This window comes from Petaurus breviceps, unplaced genomic scaffold (assembly GCF_028583685.1).
Source record: "Petaurus breviceps papuanus isolate PSGF00001 unplaced genomic scaffold, PetGlider_PUasm1.0 379, whole genome shotgun sequence".
In the NCBI taxonomy this organism is placed as follows: domain Eukaryota; kingdom Metazoa; phylum Chordata; class Mammalia; order Diprotodontia; family Petauridae; genus Petaurus; species Petaurus breviceps.
Genome location: NW_027186303.1, coordinates 2,085,644 through 2,101,318, shown reverse-complemented (window position 1 = coordinate 2,101,318; position 15,675 = coordinate 2,085,644). Strand labels below are relative to the sequence as shown.

The following is a 15,675-nucleotide window of genomic DNA, read 5'->3' as shown; positions in this document are numbered from 1 at the left end:
GCACGTCCATGGGGCATGGGAGATCTTTAAATCCCATAACCCTTACAAGGTCCTACCATTAGGAAAGGTGTCAGTTACAACCCAGCAACAGATGGTCCAAGGACTAGCCCCTAGAAGGGTAGGAAGCATCATCACCAGAAGGCTGACCACCAAGTGATAGAACTTTTTTGGCCACAGCCACTCAGGATTATCTACTAACATTGCAAGACATCTGCTATCAATGGAGGAATTGCCACACCAGTGAAATCATTGGTCACTCAAAGTATTAAAAGACAATACTGACTTTTCATGTCTATACAAGTCACATTTTCCAAGCAGTGATATTTTGGTTCTCAAATAACTTCCCCCTCTTAAGCTACCTCAGAAATTGTATTTTACCTATAGTTCCATGTATTGTCAGAGACAGAAGTTACCCTAAGTCTTTCTGACTAGGGTCCTCCATTCACTATGACTTGTGACAGATTAACAAAAGTTTGAAAGTGTTTCCCTTCAAGAGGACTCATGGTTAAAAATATTGATAGTAGCAAAAACTGGAAGCTAAGGAAGTGCCCATTTAATTGGGAGTGACTGAACAAATTATGAATGTATTGATTGGAATGCTGTTATCCCCCAAGAAATGATGAAAATGACTGTTTTAGAGAAAGCTGGAAATATTCCTATGAACTTGGAGAGTAAAATGAGCAGAAATAATAGAAAAACATACAATAACAACAATGCAAAAACAAGCAACTTTGAAAGATTTATCTAATGAATGCAGTGACCAGCCATGATTACAGAGGACTGATGACAAAGCAAGCTCCCTACCTCCTAACAGAGAGGTAAGGAACTCAGAATGGGACACACATGTTTGGACATGACCAATGGAGGAATTTGTCTACTTGATTTTGCTTATTTGTTACAAGAATTGTCTTAAAAAAAAAACAGAATAGGGTAGTGGGAGGAAGGGAAAATAAATGCTTGAGAATGAAAAAAAATTTTTTAAACCATTTTTCCCTTCCCTTTGCATTTGAATAAAAAGCTTTTGTTTATGTTTATATTGTTTCTGAATTACACTGTAAGCTCACAATAGACAGGAACCATGTTACTGATTAAGAATGCTTAATAAATTCATTGACATCTTCTTAAAGATACATTTGGGAATCATGCCAGAGAACTGTGTTACAGATAAAATTCTTATAAGGAAAGCAGGCCAACCTTCTACCAAATCCTGCACTATAGTAAATACCATTGTAATGAGACTCCAGTTTCCAGAAGGATGTGGATGATCTGGAAGGTGGCCAGAGGAGGGTAGCCAGGAAGGTTTAGATGAGGATTGGCAGAAGGAACTGAGATATTTAGCCTGGACCAGAGGAGGTTCCAGGCATGACTCGATAATTCTCTTCAAGTGTTTGAAGGATTGTTATGTTTATATTTATTATGAGGGATTGGATTTGTTCTGCAGAACCAGAAGAACTGGGTGAAAGTTGCAGACAGGCATATTTAGGCTTTGATTGGCACCGTAGATGGAGGGAAAGGCTTAGAGTCAGGAAAATCCAGTCTCAGACACTTACTGGCTGTGTGACCCTGGGTAGGTCACTTAACCCTGTTTGCCTCAGTTTCCTCATCTGTAAAATGATCTGGAGAAGACAGTGGCAAACCACTCCAGTGTCTTTGCCAAGAAAACCCTAAAAGGAATCATAAAGACACAACTGAAATGACCAAACATAAAAAAAAAAACTTCCTAACAATTATAGCTATTTAAAAGGAGAATGGGCTGCCTGCAGAGATAGTGGGTTCCCCTTCACTGAAGGTCTTAAGAAAGAGGGATTAGGGGCGTTCCATCAGACGGGCTGAGCCTCTGTCAGCTGGAGGGGGGCGAGCCCTGCTGTCTGCAGGGCTGGCTGGCAAGCCAGGAGGCTCCACTGCCCGGGGACCTGGCTGCACTCTGCCTGTCCCAGCTAACCCAGCAAGATGCTGTGGCAAGGCGGCCAGCTGCTCAGGAGATTCTCCACTGCCCGGGTGAGTGGGGACAGCACACCTGCCAACTTGGCCTGCGGGCTCTGTCCCAGCAGCAGCAAGGGGCAAAAGTTTGTACATGTTGCATAGAGGGATCTTTTTTAGGGGTATAGTGGACTAGATCACCACCAGCTCTGAAATTCTACAATTCTATCAGTATTTGGCTTGAGGAAGAAGTGACATTTGTCTGGAAAAAAGAGAAAATTGGGGGTGGGGGAGAGGGAATGGGTAGGAGAAGAGACACAATAGCTTTCTGCAAATATTAAAAATCTTGTGATAAAGAGAATACTTTTCCGAGAGGTAAAACAAATGAATAAATGTCACAGGGAGACAAATTTTGACTACACATTAGAAATAATTTTCTAAAATTAGAGTTGACAATGAAAGAAGATGCCTCAAAAAGCAGTGGATTCCCCATCAACAGAAGTGTTTCAGGGGCAGGGAACCTGTGGACCTGGAGGCCACATGTGACCCTCTAGGTCCTCAAGTTTGACCCTTTGACTGAATCCAAACTTCACAGAATAAATCCCCTTCATAAAAGGATTTGTCCAGTAAAACTTGGACTCAGTCAAAAGACCACGGGCCACGCGTTCCCTACCCCTGGTTAAGTAGAAGCTGGAGGCTCATCTCTCTGGGATATCATAAAAGGGTTTTGGGCCTTGGGACAGAAAACTTGAATAGATGATTTGTAACATCCCTTTCAACTCTGACAAAAGATTTTTCAACTCCCAAAATGTGTTGAGGTTGTATTAGGCAGCAGGACCCAGTTGACTTCCTAAACTAGCTTGTTTACTGATCCCTAATGTAAAGAAAATCAGGAGTCTTGTGAGGACCAAATGAAATTAAGTAGGTAAAAGAATATTGTAAATTGCAAAGTGCTATACATATATGAGGTATTACTTATTGCCATAATGGGCTCCAAATAAACTAATTTATATGTATATGAGGTCATTATAAATTAAAAATGTATAGCACTTTAAAATTTGCAAAGCACTTCCCTCACAATAACCCCAGAGCAAAAAATTATGATCTCCATTTTACAGTTGATGAAACTGAGGCTCTGAGAAATTCAATGTCTTGCCCATAATCACACTGCTGAGGTAGAATTCAACCCTAAATCCTAATTCCAAGTTAATTGTGCTGTTTTATACATCTTGCCACTTTCTGAATTACTATACTTCTTCAATTACTTTCACCTGCAACAATTTCTATTTCTAGACCAAGTTTTGAAATATCCTAAATTTTATAAAATTATGGATGTTAGTCCTGAAAGTTACCTTAGAGGTCATTTAGCTGTCCCTGATTTTACAGATGAAGAAAGTGAAGCCTAAAGAGGTTAAGTAAATGTGTAGAGAGTCTCAAATTTATTGTTTTAAAATAATTTTTTTCAATTATTGGCAAATTAAAGCATCTCAAGTTCTTCCTCACACCCATCAGATTGGCCAAGTTGACAGAAAAAGGAAAATAACAATGTTAGAGGTGCTGTGGGAAATCAGGTACATTAATTCACTGTTGCTTCAAAATGGTCTTTGATACCACTATACTAGGTCAATACCACAAAGAAATCAAAGAAAAAGGAAAAGGACCCATGTGTACAAAAAATATTTATAGCAGCTCTTTTAGTAGTATCAAAAGAAGAAAAAAACCCAGGAAAAATAAATACCAAATAGAGAAAGGCTAAACAAATTTTGGTATATGGATGCAATGGAATGCTAATTGTGTCCTAAGAAATGATGAAAGCAACAATTTCAGAGAGAGCTGGGAAGTCTTGTATGAACTGATGCAGAGTGAACCAGGAGAACAATTTGGATAACAGGTTTGAAAGACTTCAGAATTCTGATTAATGCAGTAACTAACTGTGATTCCAGAGGACCAATGAAAAAACCTGATATCCACCTCCTGAGAAAGAGGTGATGGACTCAGGGTGCAAAATGGACTTTTTTTTTTTGACAGACCAGTGATGGAATTTGCTTTGCTTTACTCCACTGGGCATATTTGTTTAAAAGGATTTTGTTTCTCTTTTTTGGTAAAAAGGAGGTAGAAGGAAGAGATTTTTTTTTCTAAATGTTTTATTGATAGAAGTATTCTTACTTTGTCTTCTTTTAAAAATGTATAAACCTAAACATTGGAAGGTTACTTTGTTCTATTCACACCTGTAATTGGGAAAGGGCTCATCTTTCCTCCTATTTCTTCCCTAGGCATCCCTCTTGAGTAAAGGCTGTACAAAAGTTGCATGAATGTATGGTAGCCTACGATATTATTTCGGTTCTGAAATGGGACCCAAGGCCCCAAAAGAGATTTTAATTGATTTAGATCTTAAAGTTATTATGCAGTTTTCTGCCTATCAAAAATCCCATCCTTCAAGGCCTTGCTCAGTTGGCAGCTTTCCATAAAGCCTTCCCTAATCCCCCCAAAGAAGTCAACTTCTTTTGTACATTCCTAACATTTTTCCCATACTTCTCCTTGCACATTTTGCCATATATTGTTTGTTACTTATCTCTCTTGCTAGACTGGAATCTCCTTGTGGTCATGGGCCAAGTTTTAGTTATCTTTGTAGATTATTAGCACAGGTCTTACACGTGCTAGGTCCTCCGTAAATATCTATTAACAAACGCCCCAAAAGTCAAACCAAACGAAGTTTGTTTAACGAATGTAAATGACCATATATGGTTTGTTGAAAACTGATGATGAGAAAATGCCTTATTCTGGGGTGATGGAAGACCCTGCTTACTTAGCAGAGGGGGGAGGCAGTCCCTCACCTTTGGGGAGGAAGGGTTGGGATGGAAGAAAGCACAATTCTAGAGACCGGGGGTGGCTTCTGTGCTGCTCCACCAACCCTCAGAAAGAGCAGAAGCGCCACCGATGTTCTGGCCCCGAGGGCAAGGTAAATTACCCACCCGAGAGTGCAGAACGTACGTGGGCGCGCAGGGCCGCGCCGACGTGTCTCTTGCACCCGGGAGGCGCGCGCCCGACGAGCTGGGGCCCTGAAAAGGCAGCGGGCGGGGTTGGGGGCGTTGCGTCAGACGGGCTGAGCCTCTGCCAGCTGGAGGGGGGCGTGCCCTGCTCTCTTCTGGGCTGGCCGGCGAGCAAGGAGGCTCCGCTGCCGGGTGACCTGGCTGCACTTTGCGCGTCCCAGCTAACCCAGCAAGATGCTGTGGCGAAGCGGCCAGCTGCTCAGGAGATTCTCCACCGCCCGGGTGAGTGGGGACAGCGCGCCTGCCAACTTGGCCTGCGGGCTCCGTCCGGGCAGCGGCGAGGGGCATCGCTGAGGAGAAGCGTTGTCTAGGAAGGGAGACCTGCTGGCCGGGAGCGGAGGGAAGCGCTGGGTGGATCTGGGTAGCCTGAGAGAGGGGAGGTGTTCTTTGTCTCCTAATAGGAGAGAGAGGGAGCATTGGACTAGCTCGTAGAGCATCTGGAGGTAGGTTTGCGTGGTGGTGAATGGGAGCTGCGGAACCCATCGCCGAGGGACCAGCTGCTCCCTTTAGCCCTTTTGTTGTAAGGATTAAATCCTTGGACGGGATCATGAATGAATGGACTGTGCAGGGCAGTGTGACCCTGGGCCTTCAGCTTGTTCTCTCTGGGTCTCAGTGCACTTATTGGTAAAAATCAGGGAAGATGGGGTGTGGACTTAATCTTCTAGCTCTATACCTATGGTCCTTCTCCCGGGGTCTGGCAATGGAGACACTTTAGCTGCAGGAGGCTTGGAAGACGTAAATACCCCTGAAATCTGTGTAAAGCCCAGCAGAGGCTGGCCCAATTTAGCAACTAGCTTGTGATGACTGAATACTCTAGAACTGCTTTAGCTACAGCAGACACTTGGGTTTCCAGGATTATCACAGGCTGGAGACTCGGCCACGTTGAACCACTATTGTACAGTAAGAGGTACAGTAAAAGCAGCTGTCGCTCGGTGCCTTGGAATTGCATCAGCTGCCTAGAAGTCGAGTGAGTGGGAGGACACGTTGCACAGGAATTCATCCTCAGTATTTTCTGGCTTGAGGAGTTAAGAGATAGCTTTTCAAGTAAGGATCCCAGTGTGCCCTGCCTAGGATGAAATGCTTCGCGGAGGAGGGAAGTGTCCGGAAGCTAGACTCCTTATTCGGGGAGTTAATTGTATGCCGTTTTGCAAAGTAATTGATTCTTGATTTCCTTTGCCAGTAGTCCTTGGTAACAGTGTGTAAATAGTTCCAGAGGAGAAAAAGGCCTCCGAGGTAATCAAGAACTTGAATGAGGTAGTATACCTGTAAAAAATGTTTTCCCCAGAACCCTAATTACAGAGACTACCGTACTCACTTTAGGTGATGCTTGTTCTATTTCCCTATCATAGGAGTTTATTTTTTCCATATTTAGTAAAAATAATCTCACCTGAAATAGGTGAAGTAGGCACCCTTTGGAAGATGCAGCCTTCAGAGGAGTGCTGTGAGGGACACTCCTTAATATTGTCACAAATTTGCATTTTGTGCCAGAAAATTCTACTTAGCACGGTGTATGTATGAAGTTCTGAGCCTTCCACACGGCAAATGTTCATTTGTATACGCGCATATATAAATTAATATGCACATTAAAGGCTCAGAATTTTGGGGAGGGCAACGCCTTAGGTCAGGAAGAGACTGAAAAAACTAAACCACATAAGTATTGACCTTTTTCTGAGTAGAACCAGGAGACATAAAAAAGGTGAAGTATGCAATTTAGCAAGTGAAAGTCTGGGTTTCCTAGAGAGCCCAAGTGCTCCACTGTTTTCCAAGAAATGTTCAAACTTTGACACAGTGTAATGCATTTAATAAATATCCAATGGAAGATTTAGGGGAGAATGTGAACTCACAAAGGATGAGAAAATGTGACTAGATGATAATTGCTGTTAGTAGGCAGAGGACCGCAAGTAAGTTCATTAAGGTTAAAGATTTTAGTTCAGTTTTTTCAGAGCACTGAATAAATAATTGATTTCTGTCAACATTGGAAATTACTTTTACCTTCCCTATTGCTTTAAATCATTATATACAGCTTTTTAAATTCCACTTTGCATCGGCTACGTATCTGCCAAGTGCTGAACAACGATTAATTCCAAACCAATGTTTTACTACTCTTCATTCTTACACCCAACAACCTACCATGTAGCCCATTGGTTTCGTGTTGCACGCAGCATAAATGCTAAGCTCAGTTTGTCGTTAAAGGCCTTCTGGATGTCTACTTCTTTTTCCTTTGCCCACATCATTCTCCCTATTTAGAATGTCCTACCTCCCTCTCTGCGGCTAAGGAAATGCTGTCCAGCTTCAGCTGTATTGGTGCTACTTATTTATTTTGAGGAGAGGGAGAGAAGTAAGTTTGTGGAGAGGTAGTTGGTACTTCCATATACCCAGGCAATTCTGTATGCTTTTTAAATTTTAAAAGCTTGTTTTCAGGTGTGGGGGAAAGGGAGTACACCAAGGGTAAATGACTTCACCCTGAGGAAGGAAGGGGATTGGATGCCTAGGGTTTCCTTGAACTAGAAACCACACTCTCAGTTTAAAAAAAAATTAAAGTTTTTAATAGGTCCACCCTTCACTAAATCCTGTATCTCATCTGTGACTCACAAATTGTTGGCTCCAGTCCTAAGAAATTCATCATTAATAGCTATTTTATATGTGGAAGAGCATGTTTACACAAGTTTGTCATTTTTTGAAGGGGCATTGAATCTTGGTTGAAACGTGTCTTTCTTGCATATGTTCACAAAACAGGAACTATGAATAAAACATAATTTCTTACCTTTGATTAGTACAAAGTTACTTAGCTGAAGTAGAACAATATGTTTTAGTACTCCAGCATGTACACTAAATGAACATTATTGTAGTTTAATTATTTTCAATTTCGTCTTGCTGTTGGGGATTTGGTGATAAAAATGGCTTAGCTTTTCCTGACAAGTATCATTGTAGGTATGGACAGGAAAGTGGTTCAGATGGGCCAAGGTCAAGAACCAGGAATCCAACTGTTGGGATGAAGAGTCATTGTTTGACAAAAACTGCTGGCAGAAATTAGGGTAAGATCAACATTTCACACCATGACCTAGGTATTAAAAAAAATCATAAAAAAGTTGGAGGAGGAAAAGAGATAACCTTTTGCAACTACAGATAGTAAAAGAGAACTTGATGAAACAAGGGTTAGGGAGGATCACAGGATGCTTAAATGGATAATTTTGAGTATATAAAATTAAAAGGCTTTTGCACAAACATCATATAACTAAAATTAGAATGGAAAGGGTTAACTGAGGGAACATCTCTGAAGGGAGTGTCTGCTCAAGGGCTGATGTCCCAGGTGTCTGGGGAATTAATTCAAATGTATAAGAACAAGAGCAAGTTCCCAATAGATAAATGGTCAGAGGCTATGAAGGGACCGGAGGAGGAGGAGGAGAAAAAATCAATAATCATGTGAAAAATGTTTCAAATCAGTAATGCTAGTACAAATTCAAAATCAAATAACTCAGGTTCTGCACATCCAGATTGGCAAAAATGGTGAAAACAGAAGATGACAAATGTTGGAGGGGCTGTGGAGAGACAGGCAAACCATTCAATCAGTAAGCATTTAAGAAGCATCAACTAGCCTGGCAGGCATTGAGCTGGACAAGCACAAAGAATAAAACAATCCTCACCACAAGGAGCTTACATTCTAAAGGGGAGACAAGCAAGTCTGTATGTAAGCATACACAAAATAAATTTAAATTGAATAAATAAAAATGACATACAAAGTAGTTTGGAGGGGAGGCACTAGCAGCTGGGAAGGATCAGGACAGGTTTCATGCAGAAGGTGGTGCTTGAGTGGCATCTCAAAGGAAAAGGAAGAAATACATTCCAGGTATGAGGGAGGATCAGATGGTAGATGAACTATCCTATATGAGGATCAGAGAGAAAGACCAATGTGACCAAAGTGCAGGAGTCAGAATAATGTCCACTGAGACTAGTAAGTTAGGACTAAGATGTGAAGGGCTTTAAAAACTAGACAGAGGGGTTCACATTTGAGGCAGTAGGGAACGACAGTTGGAGTTTTGTGAGGAGAGGCACAGTCCCTTCACTCTGGTTTGCTCACTCTGGCGGCAGTGTGTGAGAGGGACTGGTAGGAGACCATTTGCATTCTTGGTGGAGTTCTGTGAATTGTTGCAGCCATTCTGGAAAGCAATCTGGAATTGCCTGGAGATTTTCTCCTAATTTGGAATGTACCCCCACCTCCTACAGTCCCCACCCTGCCAATGACAAAACTGTGCATCCACCATGACCCAGAGTAGGCATATATTGCAAAATGATACAAAAAAAGGAAAGCATCTTCATGGAGCAGATAGGTGCCATAGTGGACAGAGCAAGGTCTAGAGTCCGGAAGACTGAGTTACATCCTACCTCAGATACTTAATAGCTGTGTGAACCTGGGCAAGTCACTTAACCTCCTTTCTCAGTTTCTTTAGCTATTAAAATGTGCTCAATAATAGCACCTACCTCCTAGGGTTGTTTGGAGGACTAAATGAGATCATTGTACAGTGCTTAGTGCAGTGCCTATCATGTAGTAAGCACTATATAAATGTTACTTAGTACTAGTATGTACAAAAAGATTCATAGCAGCACTTTAGTAGCAAAGAGTTGGAAACTAGAGGGGTGTCCATGAATTGGAGAATGACTGAATAGTCAGTCACATGTGAGTAGAATGGAATGTTCCATAAGAAACAATGAAAGGGAGAGATTCTAAGGAACCTGGGAGAAACAGATCCAGCATATGAAGTGAACAGAAACAGGAGAAGAGTTCATACAATGACTTTGTAATAAGAGCTCTAGTCAGTGCAATTATTGGCCACAATTCCAGAAGATGGATGATAGAGTGTGCTTCTCACCTCTTGACAGAGAGCTGACTGACTCTTAAGGAGCTGCATAAGGCATACATTTCCAGAGATGGCCAATGTGTGAATTTTTTTACTTTGATAGCTTCTTTTTTTTTTTTTAAAGCAATCGGGGTTAAGTAATTTGCTCAAGGTTACACAGCCAGGTGTTTCTGGGTGTGGTGCTAAGTATCTGAGCCCAGATTTGATCCCCAGGTCATCCCGACACTGGAGCTGGTGCTCTTACTCGCTGTGCTACCTGGCCGCCCCACTTTGATAGCTTCTTATAAGGGACTTTTTTTTTCTAACTTTGGAAGGAGAAGGTGAGAAGCCAGTGATTGCAATTCCAAAATGAATGAATGAATGAATAAAAGGGCATCCATGAAGCACTTGAAAATGCACAGAAGAGAATTGAAGTTTAGAGGGAAATAGGCAATCAGGACAGCTTTGAAACTTTAACTGCTGAATTTAATATATGTGTAAAAAAATCAAGCTGTACATAATATATATAAGTGGTTTCACATGTAATCCTCTCCATTCTTTGTGGAAATGGTTATGGATGTTATTTTCCAGTTCTAGAATAACAAACATAAAAAAGAGCCACACAGAGGAGTTGAGCAGTAAGAAAAGCCAGAAATGGGCAGATTTAGTAAGAGATGAGTTCCTGGGTTCAGGATGAAAGAATTGTCAGTAAAAAGTAAGGATCTGTGTGAAATAAAGAGTGATATCATTTGTATGTGCACCAGCCTTCTGAGCACAGGTTGCCTTTCAACGCCACTATGGATAGTGGGGTCTCACTAGAATTCCATTATAAGCATGACTGCTTATGGACCCTAAGTAGGGGCAAACATCATTTCTTTCTGCAAGCAATTTCCTTGGGGCCCTGCCTTGGTGGTGCACCATTAAAGAAAGGCCTTCATGAACTCTGGGGCATAAAGATGGTAGGCTTGTTGCTTTATTTGGACCCGTATCCTTCTTACTTCACCAAATACTATGGGTGACCCCTAGATCTGTGGGAGTCCAAATTTCCTTCACTGAAGAATTCCTCTTCCTTATGGTTGGGCACATAAATTAATCTATGCTGACTCTAGCTCCTTTAAATAATCTGTGCCCTTACTTTAGGGCTGTAAGGAGTAAGTGAAGGGAAGAATTATGGGTGAAAAGCAGTTTGAATGGAAGGGGATGTGTGGGGTAAAGGAAGGAATTATACAGTTATAGATCTTTGCAGTAGGCAGAAGGTTAAGCAGCTGTCCTGATTGTGGGAGGTATAACAACTGAGATATTTGAAAGTATTACTGTTTCTTGCTGTTTCCTATAGCATCAAAGGAGATAGGGAGGAGAGATGAACCCTAACCTGCCTGCAAACAGAGTAGAATAAAGCTGTTTTACAAACCAAGCACTCAGATCCAGTAAGAGGTGGGCTAGGAAGACACAGGCATGTCCTTTCCTTGAGCAGTAACTGAGCTATCTCAGGTCCTGGGATGGAGCTAGTGAAGGGATATGTAAGCCGTTTTCTGGAGGGTGACACCACCACCAATGGGGAGGCCACAGCTCAATAATGAAATCCATTGTTTCTGCAGCACTCTGTTGCACAATCCAAATGGCATGACCTTAGACTCAGACTGTCTCTGAAGGTTTGAAAAATCATCTTCCACTCATTTCTACCCTGTCCTCTTCCTGGATCTAAAACAAAAGTTGTCAGCCACCCTCCCCCATCTTTGGTTTGGGAACAGGGATGGCCTGATGCAACTGGATTGACAGGTCAAGGCTAAATGGCAGAATACCAGTCCTGTGCCAGCATGGCATGGAGGACCACCCCTCCCCCCAGCCAGGGCAGACCTTTCTCTCACCACTTTTCATGAAAAGCACAGCAGGGGACTTGAAGTGATAGGCGAGCCTCTTCTGCACCTTGTTCTGCAGGAGAATGAGTGCTTCTTTCTTGGACCTAGTCAGGGAATAAATACATTTAAAGGGGATTATGAGGATCACAGATTTTAGAACTAGTAGAAAAGATCTGAGATAGCTTTGAATCTGCAGATGAGGACAATGAGCTCCAGAGAGGTTAAGTGACTTAGCCCCAGATCACACAGAAGGTCTGAGGGGGGATTCCAGTCAAGTCTTAACACTAGCCACTGTTCCTTGCTGCCTCAGGAGTGATGTGCTCAAAATAACACAGGTAGTAAGTAGTAAAGTTGAAATTTGAACACAGGTCCTCTGACCTCAAATCCAGTATCTTTTTTTTTTGAGGGGGAAGACAAGACAATTGGGGTTAAGTGACTTGCCCAAGGTCACATAGCTAGTAAGTGTCAAGTGTCTGAGCCTGGATTTGAACTCAGGTCCTGTGACTCCAGGGCCAGTGCTCTATTCACTGCATGTCCTAGCCACTTCAGCATTTTTTCTAATGTGCCATGTGGATCCTTGAATAAAGTTAAACACATAGTCCCAGTGTCCATAAAGGAACAGTACTTTTGCCTCAATGGCATTGAAGACAAACAGGTATTATTTTTCCTGGTGTAGCATTATTATCTCAATGTTATGTCTGGGTTCCCAGATCACCCCCAAAATTGATAGGGCAGAGTCTCATACAATTGCTGTTAGAGCTGTAGATTCAAGCTACTCAGACTGTAGCAGACTGACCTAATCCTGAAAAGTGCCCTCAGCCAGCGTGGAGGTACCAAGTCATGTCACACAAGACACCCTGGGAAAAGTGGCACCAGGAAAGAGGCACCATCTGCCTAGGGAATTCTGGGGAACCCCACAGCAGCCTTGCCTTCCCCAAAGGTTATCTCCGTGACCACAAGCTTCTTCAGTAAGGGTCAATCTCAGTTACCACCAAGGGAAATCACTCTTTTTCCTCCTAAAATCCTTGATGTGTGGCTGCCATATTCTTGTGATGACACGTCTTGAAGTGACAAGAAGATGGCTCATTTTACATTGCTCAGTGCAGTTCTTTACAAGTGCTGACATTGCCTATACCCCTCTATTGCCTCAACCAGGATGAACACACTAATTCTGCTGATGCAGCTTGGCATGTGGCCCCCTTGCCAGTATCCTCTGTAAGTCTATTGACAGTAATCAGTGTAGAATCCAACTTGCTGTAAGTCCTAAGAAGTGTTCTGGGGGTGTTGAGCCAAACACCCAGGGTCCCCTCCCCCCCCAGGCACCATTACAGGGGTAGCTTGTTCCCTCACCTGGATTTGTAAAGGTTTACTTTCCCTAGTCACGGCTTCTGCTCACCAGGGTCACCCATCCATGTCCTCTACTTCCACTGGCCATACCTGGACTCACTAAGGGGTTTTGTTGGTGTCTAAGTTGGCTGCTTACTCTGTCTACCCCTGCCTCCAATTTGCAAGGGTTATTCAAGAATGTAACATGAGATGAATAGGGGAGAGTAGGGAAGAAAGGCAGCTGTGACTCAGAGTATGAGATTGCTGTGGTCAGGCACTGAGCTACACCTCTTTCCAGATACACTGTTGGAGACCAAGGAGGATATTCATTGATTCTTGAGAGCTCATGCAAAACCAGACCCATCAGACCTTATACACATTGATCTGTCCACCAAAGTGTCTGGTTCACCTAGAGGACCGTTAAAAAGGTCCAGAAGCTGCAGACATTCTCCATGAGAGACCCTTTCTCCACTGCTGGCAGATTTGTTGGTTGGTAGAACATGAAATGAATCATCAGAAATTTCATACCTCTTCCGTGGCAGGGTGAGCAAGCCACCAAGATGTGACCTGGTGCGTCAGTCGGCTCAGGAGAGCTTTCTGGGGGTGCTCAGAGCAAAATTGACAAGGCCTAGGATGACCTATGGCCTGGCATGTTCTCTGGGTACTCCAAACTACTATGGTCTCTGCCTGCATGCATCTGGACTTAGAGCCCAGAACTGTCTTCATGCAAGCTAGTTCCCCTGCCCCCAGGAGTCATATTTCTAGCCTGTGTGACCCACATCCTGCTGTAGAACAGTCTTCTGGGCCTTAAGTTCTTTTATTATTTTTTCCTTTAAAAATTAAAACCCAAACTAGCCGTGTAACCTTGGGCAAGTTACTTAACCCCAATTGCCCTCTAAAAGGCAAAAAAAAAAAAAAAATTAAAACTCAGCCAGCATGATCATTACTATACCCAAATCAGAATAGAAAAAGGTTAGTATACAAAGCCATGAGGCAGTGGCTAGTGCTGCTCTTGGAATCAAGAAGATCTAAGTTCAAATGCAGCCTCAGACACTTAGCAGCTGTGTGACCCTGGACAAGTCACTTAACCTCTGTTAGACTTAATCCACTGGGGAAGGAAACAGCAAACCACTCTAGTATCTTTGCCAAGAAAACTCCATGGGTTTTGTCCCGTGGTCCATGTAGTCGCAAACAGTTAGTTTAGACACAACTGAACAACAGTTATGAAACCATGAATCTCAATTATAAACAGCTTTTTTTTTTTTTTTAAGAAAGAAGGTATATAACAGATTCAGCCCAGTTAAGTTCCAAAACTGTCCTGCTTGTCTAAATCCCTCCCAACTTCACTCTGCTGAAGCTGTAGCTGATAACAGCCATTGATGTTTGAAGTGGCCTCAGAAATTTAATAGCTGAGTACCTGGGGCAAATCACTTAATTCTGGAATTGTTTTTTGCCAAATAGGATCTGGCTGCTGCCGGGGGTGGGGGGCAGGGGGGAAGTTAGGAAGCTTATCAGGAAGTGGCCATACTTTTTTATGGTTCTGGTTCACCCTGAGCTAAGTTGAATGATAAGATAAAAAAGGGACTTTTTAAAGTTACAGCACCTAGGCAAGTCACTTACCCCCTATTGCTTCACCAAAAAAGGGGGAGAGGGGAGGGACAGGTAGCAGATTGGGTAGACAAGAGTCAGAAGAACATGATTTCAAATTCAGCCTCTGACACTTACTAGCTGTGTGACCCTGGGAAGTCACTTAAACCCCCAGCAGTGCTGTTTGAACTTGACAGAACAGGATGATGAGAAGGCAGAACCACTCAAGTCCTATCCAACTTCTTTCTCTATCAGCGAAAATGATCTGCAGACTAAGGAGTGTAGGACAAAAATGGTTCAAAGGGAATTGAAGAGCTGGTGGAAAAACCCCTAGTGTCTTTTAATGAACTATTGTCAGGCTGAAATGAACTGTCTCAGGGCAATAAAAATCATAGATTTAATTGCTGATCTCTGGGGAAGGAGAAGAAAGGAAACGAGCATTTATTCAACAACTACCATGTGCCAAACTCTTTACAAACATCTCTTTTGATCCTTTGGAAAATTTAATTAGAAGGTAAAAGGTATTGCAAGCCTGAAGACAGACAAAATGGTCAGATTTTCAAAAAGGGGAAGAAGCCAGGTTCTTCAAACAACAGGTCAACGTGTTTCAATTCCTGGGAGAATTTCCAAACACATTATTAAAGAGTTTGCAAGCATTCAGAGAGCAAGGATTGCTGGGGCTTGCCAGGAAGATAAAAAATTATTCAAGGCAGACTAATAAACGTTTCCTTTTGACAGATTTTCTAGACTTGTAGATCATGATCACCAGTCATTCAGTAAGCATTATTAAGCACCTGCTATTCCAGACACTGCTCTGGGTACCGAGGATACAAAGACAAAATTTAAATCAGCCCTGCCTTCAAAAAGCATTTTTCTGTAAGAGGAAATGATATAACACATTTAAATGGGTATAAAATTTATACAAAGGAAATATGAGCAGCAAGATACTGATGGGTTTGGAGGCTGAGAAAGGGCCTCAAGTTGGATGGCTTATTTAGTGCTGAGCTTTGAAAGAAACTAAGGGGACAGCTAAGTGGCACAGTGGATAGAGCACCGGCTCTGGAGTCAGGACCACCTGAGTTCAAATGTGGCCTCAGA

The 15,675-nt window shown here is 42.5% G+C and overlaps 2 protein-coding genes across 4 annotated transcripts in view; one reads left to right on the top strand and one right to left on the bottom strand.

Annotated features, from left to right (window-relative positions):
• WASHC4 (WASH complex subunit 4) overlaps positions 1–15,675 on the bottom strand; it is an 86,456-nt gene that overhangs the window by 67,219 nt on the left and 3,562 nt on the right. The gene's annotated exons all lie outside the window — the stretch shown is intronic.
• The window catches only part of ALDH1L2 (aldehyde dehydrogenase 1 family member L2), a 60,726-nt gene continuing 50,057 nt past the window's right edge, over positions 5,007–15,675 (top strand). The window contains exon 1 of the mRNA XM_069099394.1: positions 5,007–5,192. Within this exon, the coding sequence (XP_068955495.1) occupies positions 5,145–5,192 (48 nt within the window). The 5' untranslated portion in view covers positions 5,007–5,144. The remainder of the gene's footprint in view (positions 5,193–15,675) is intronic.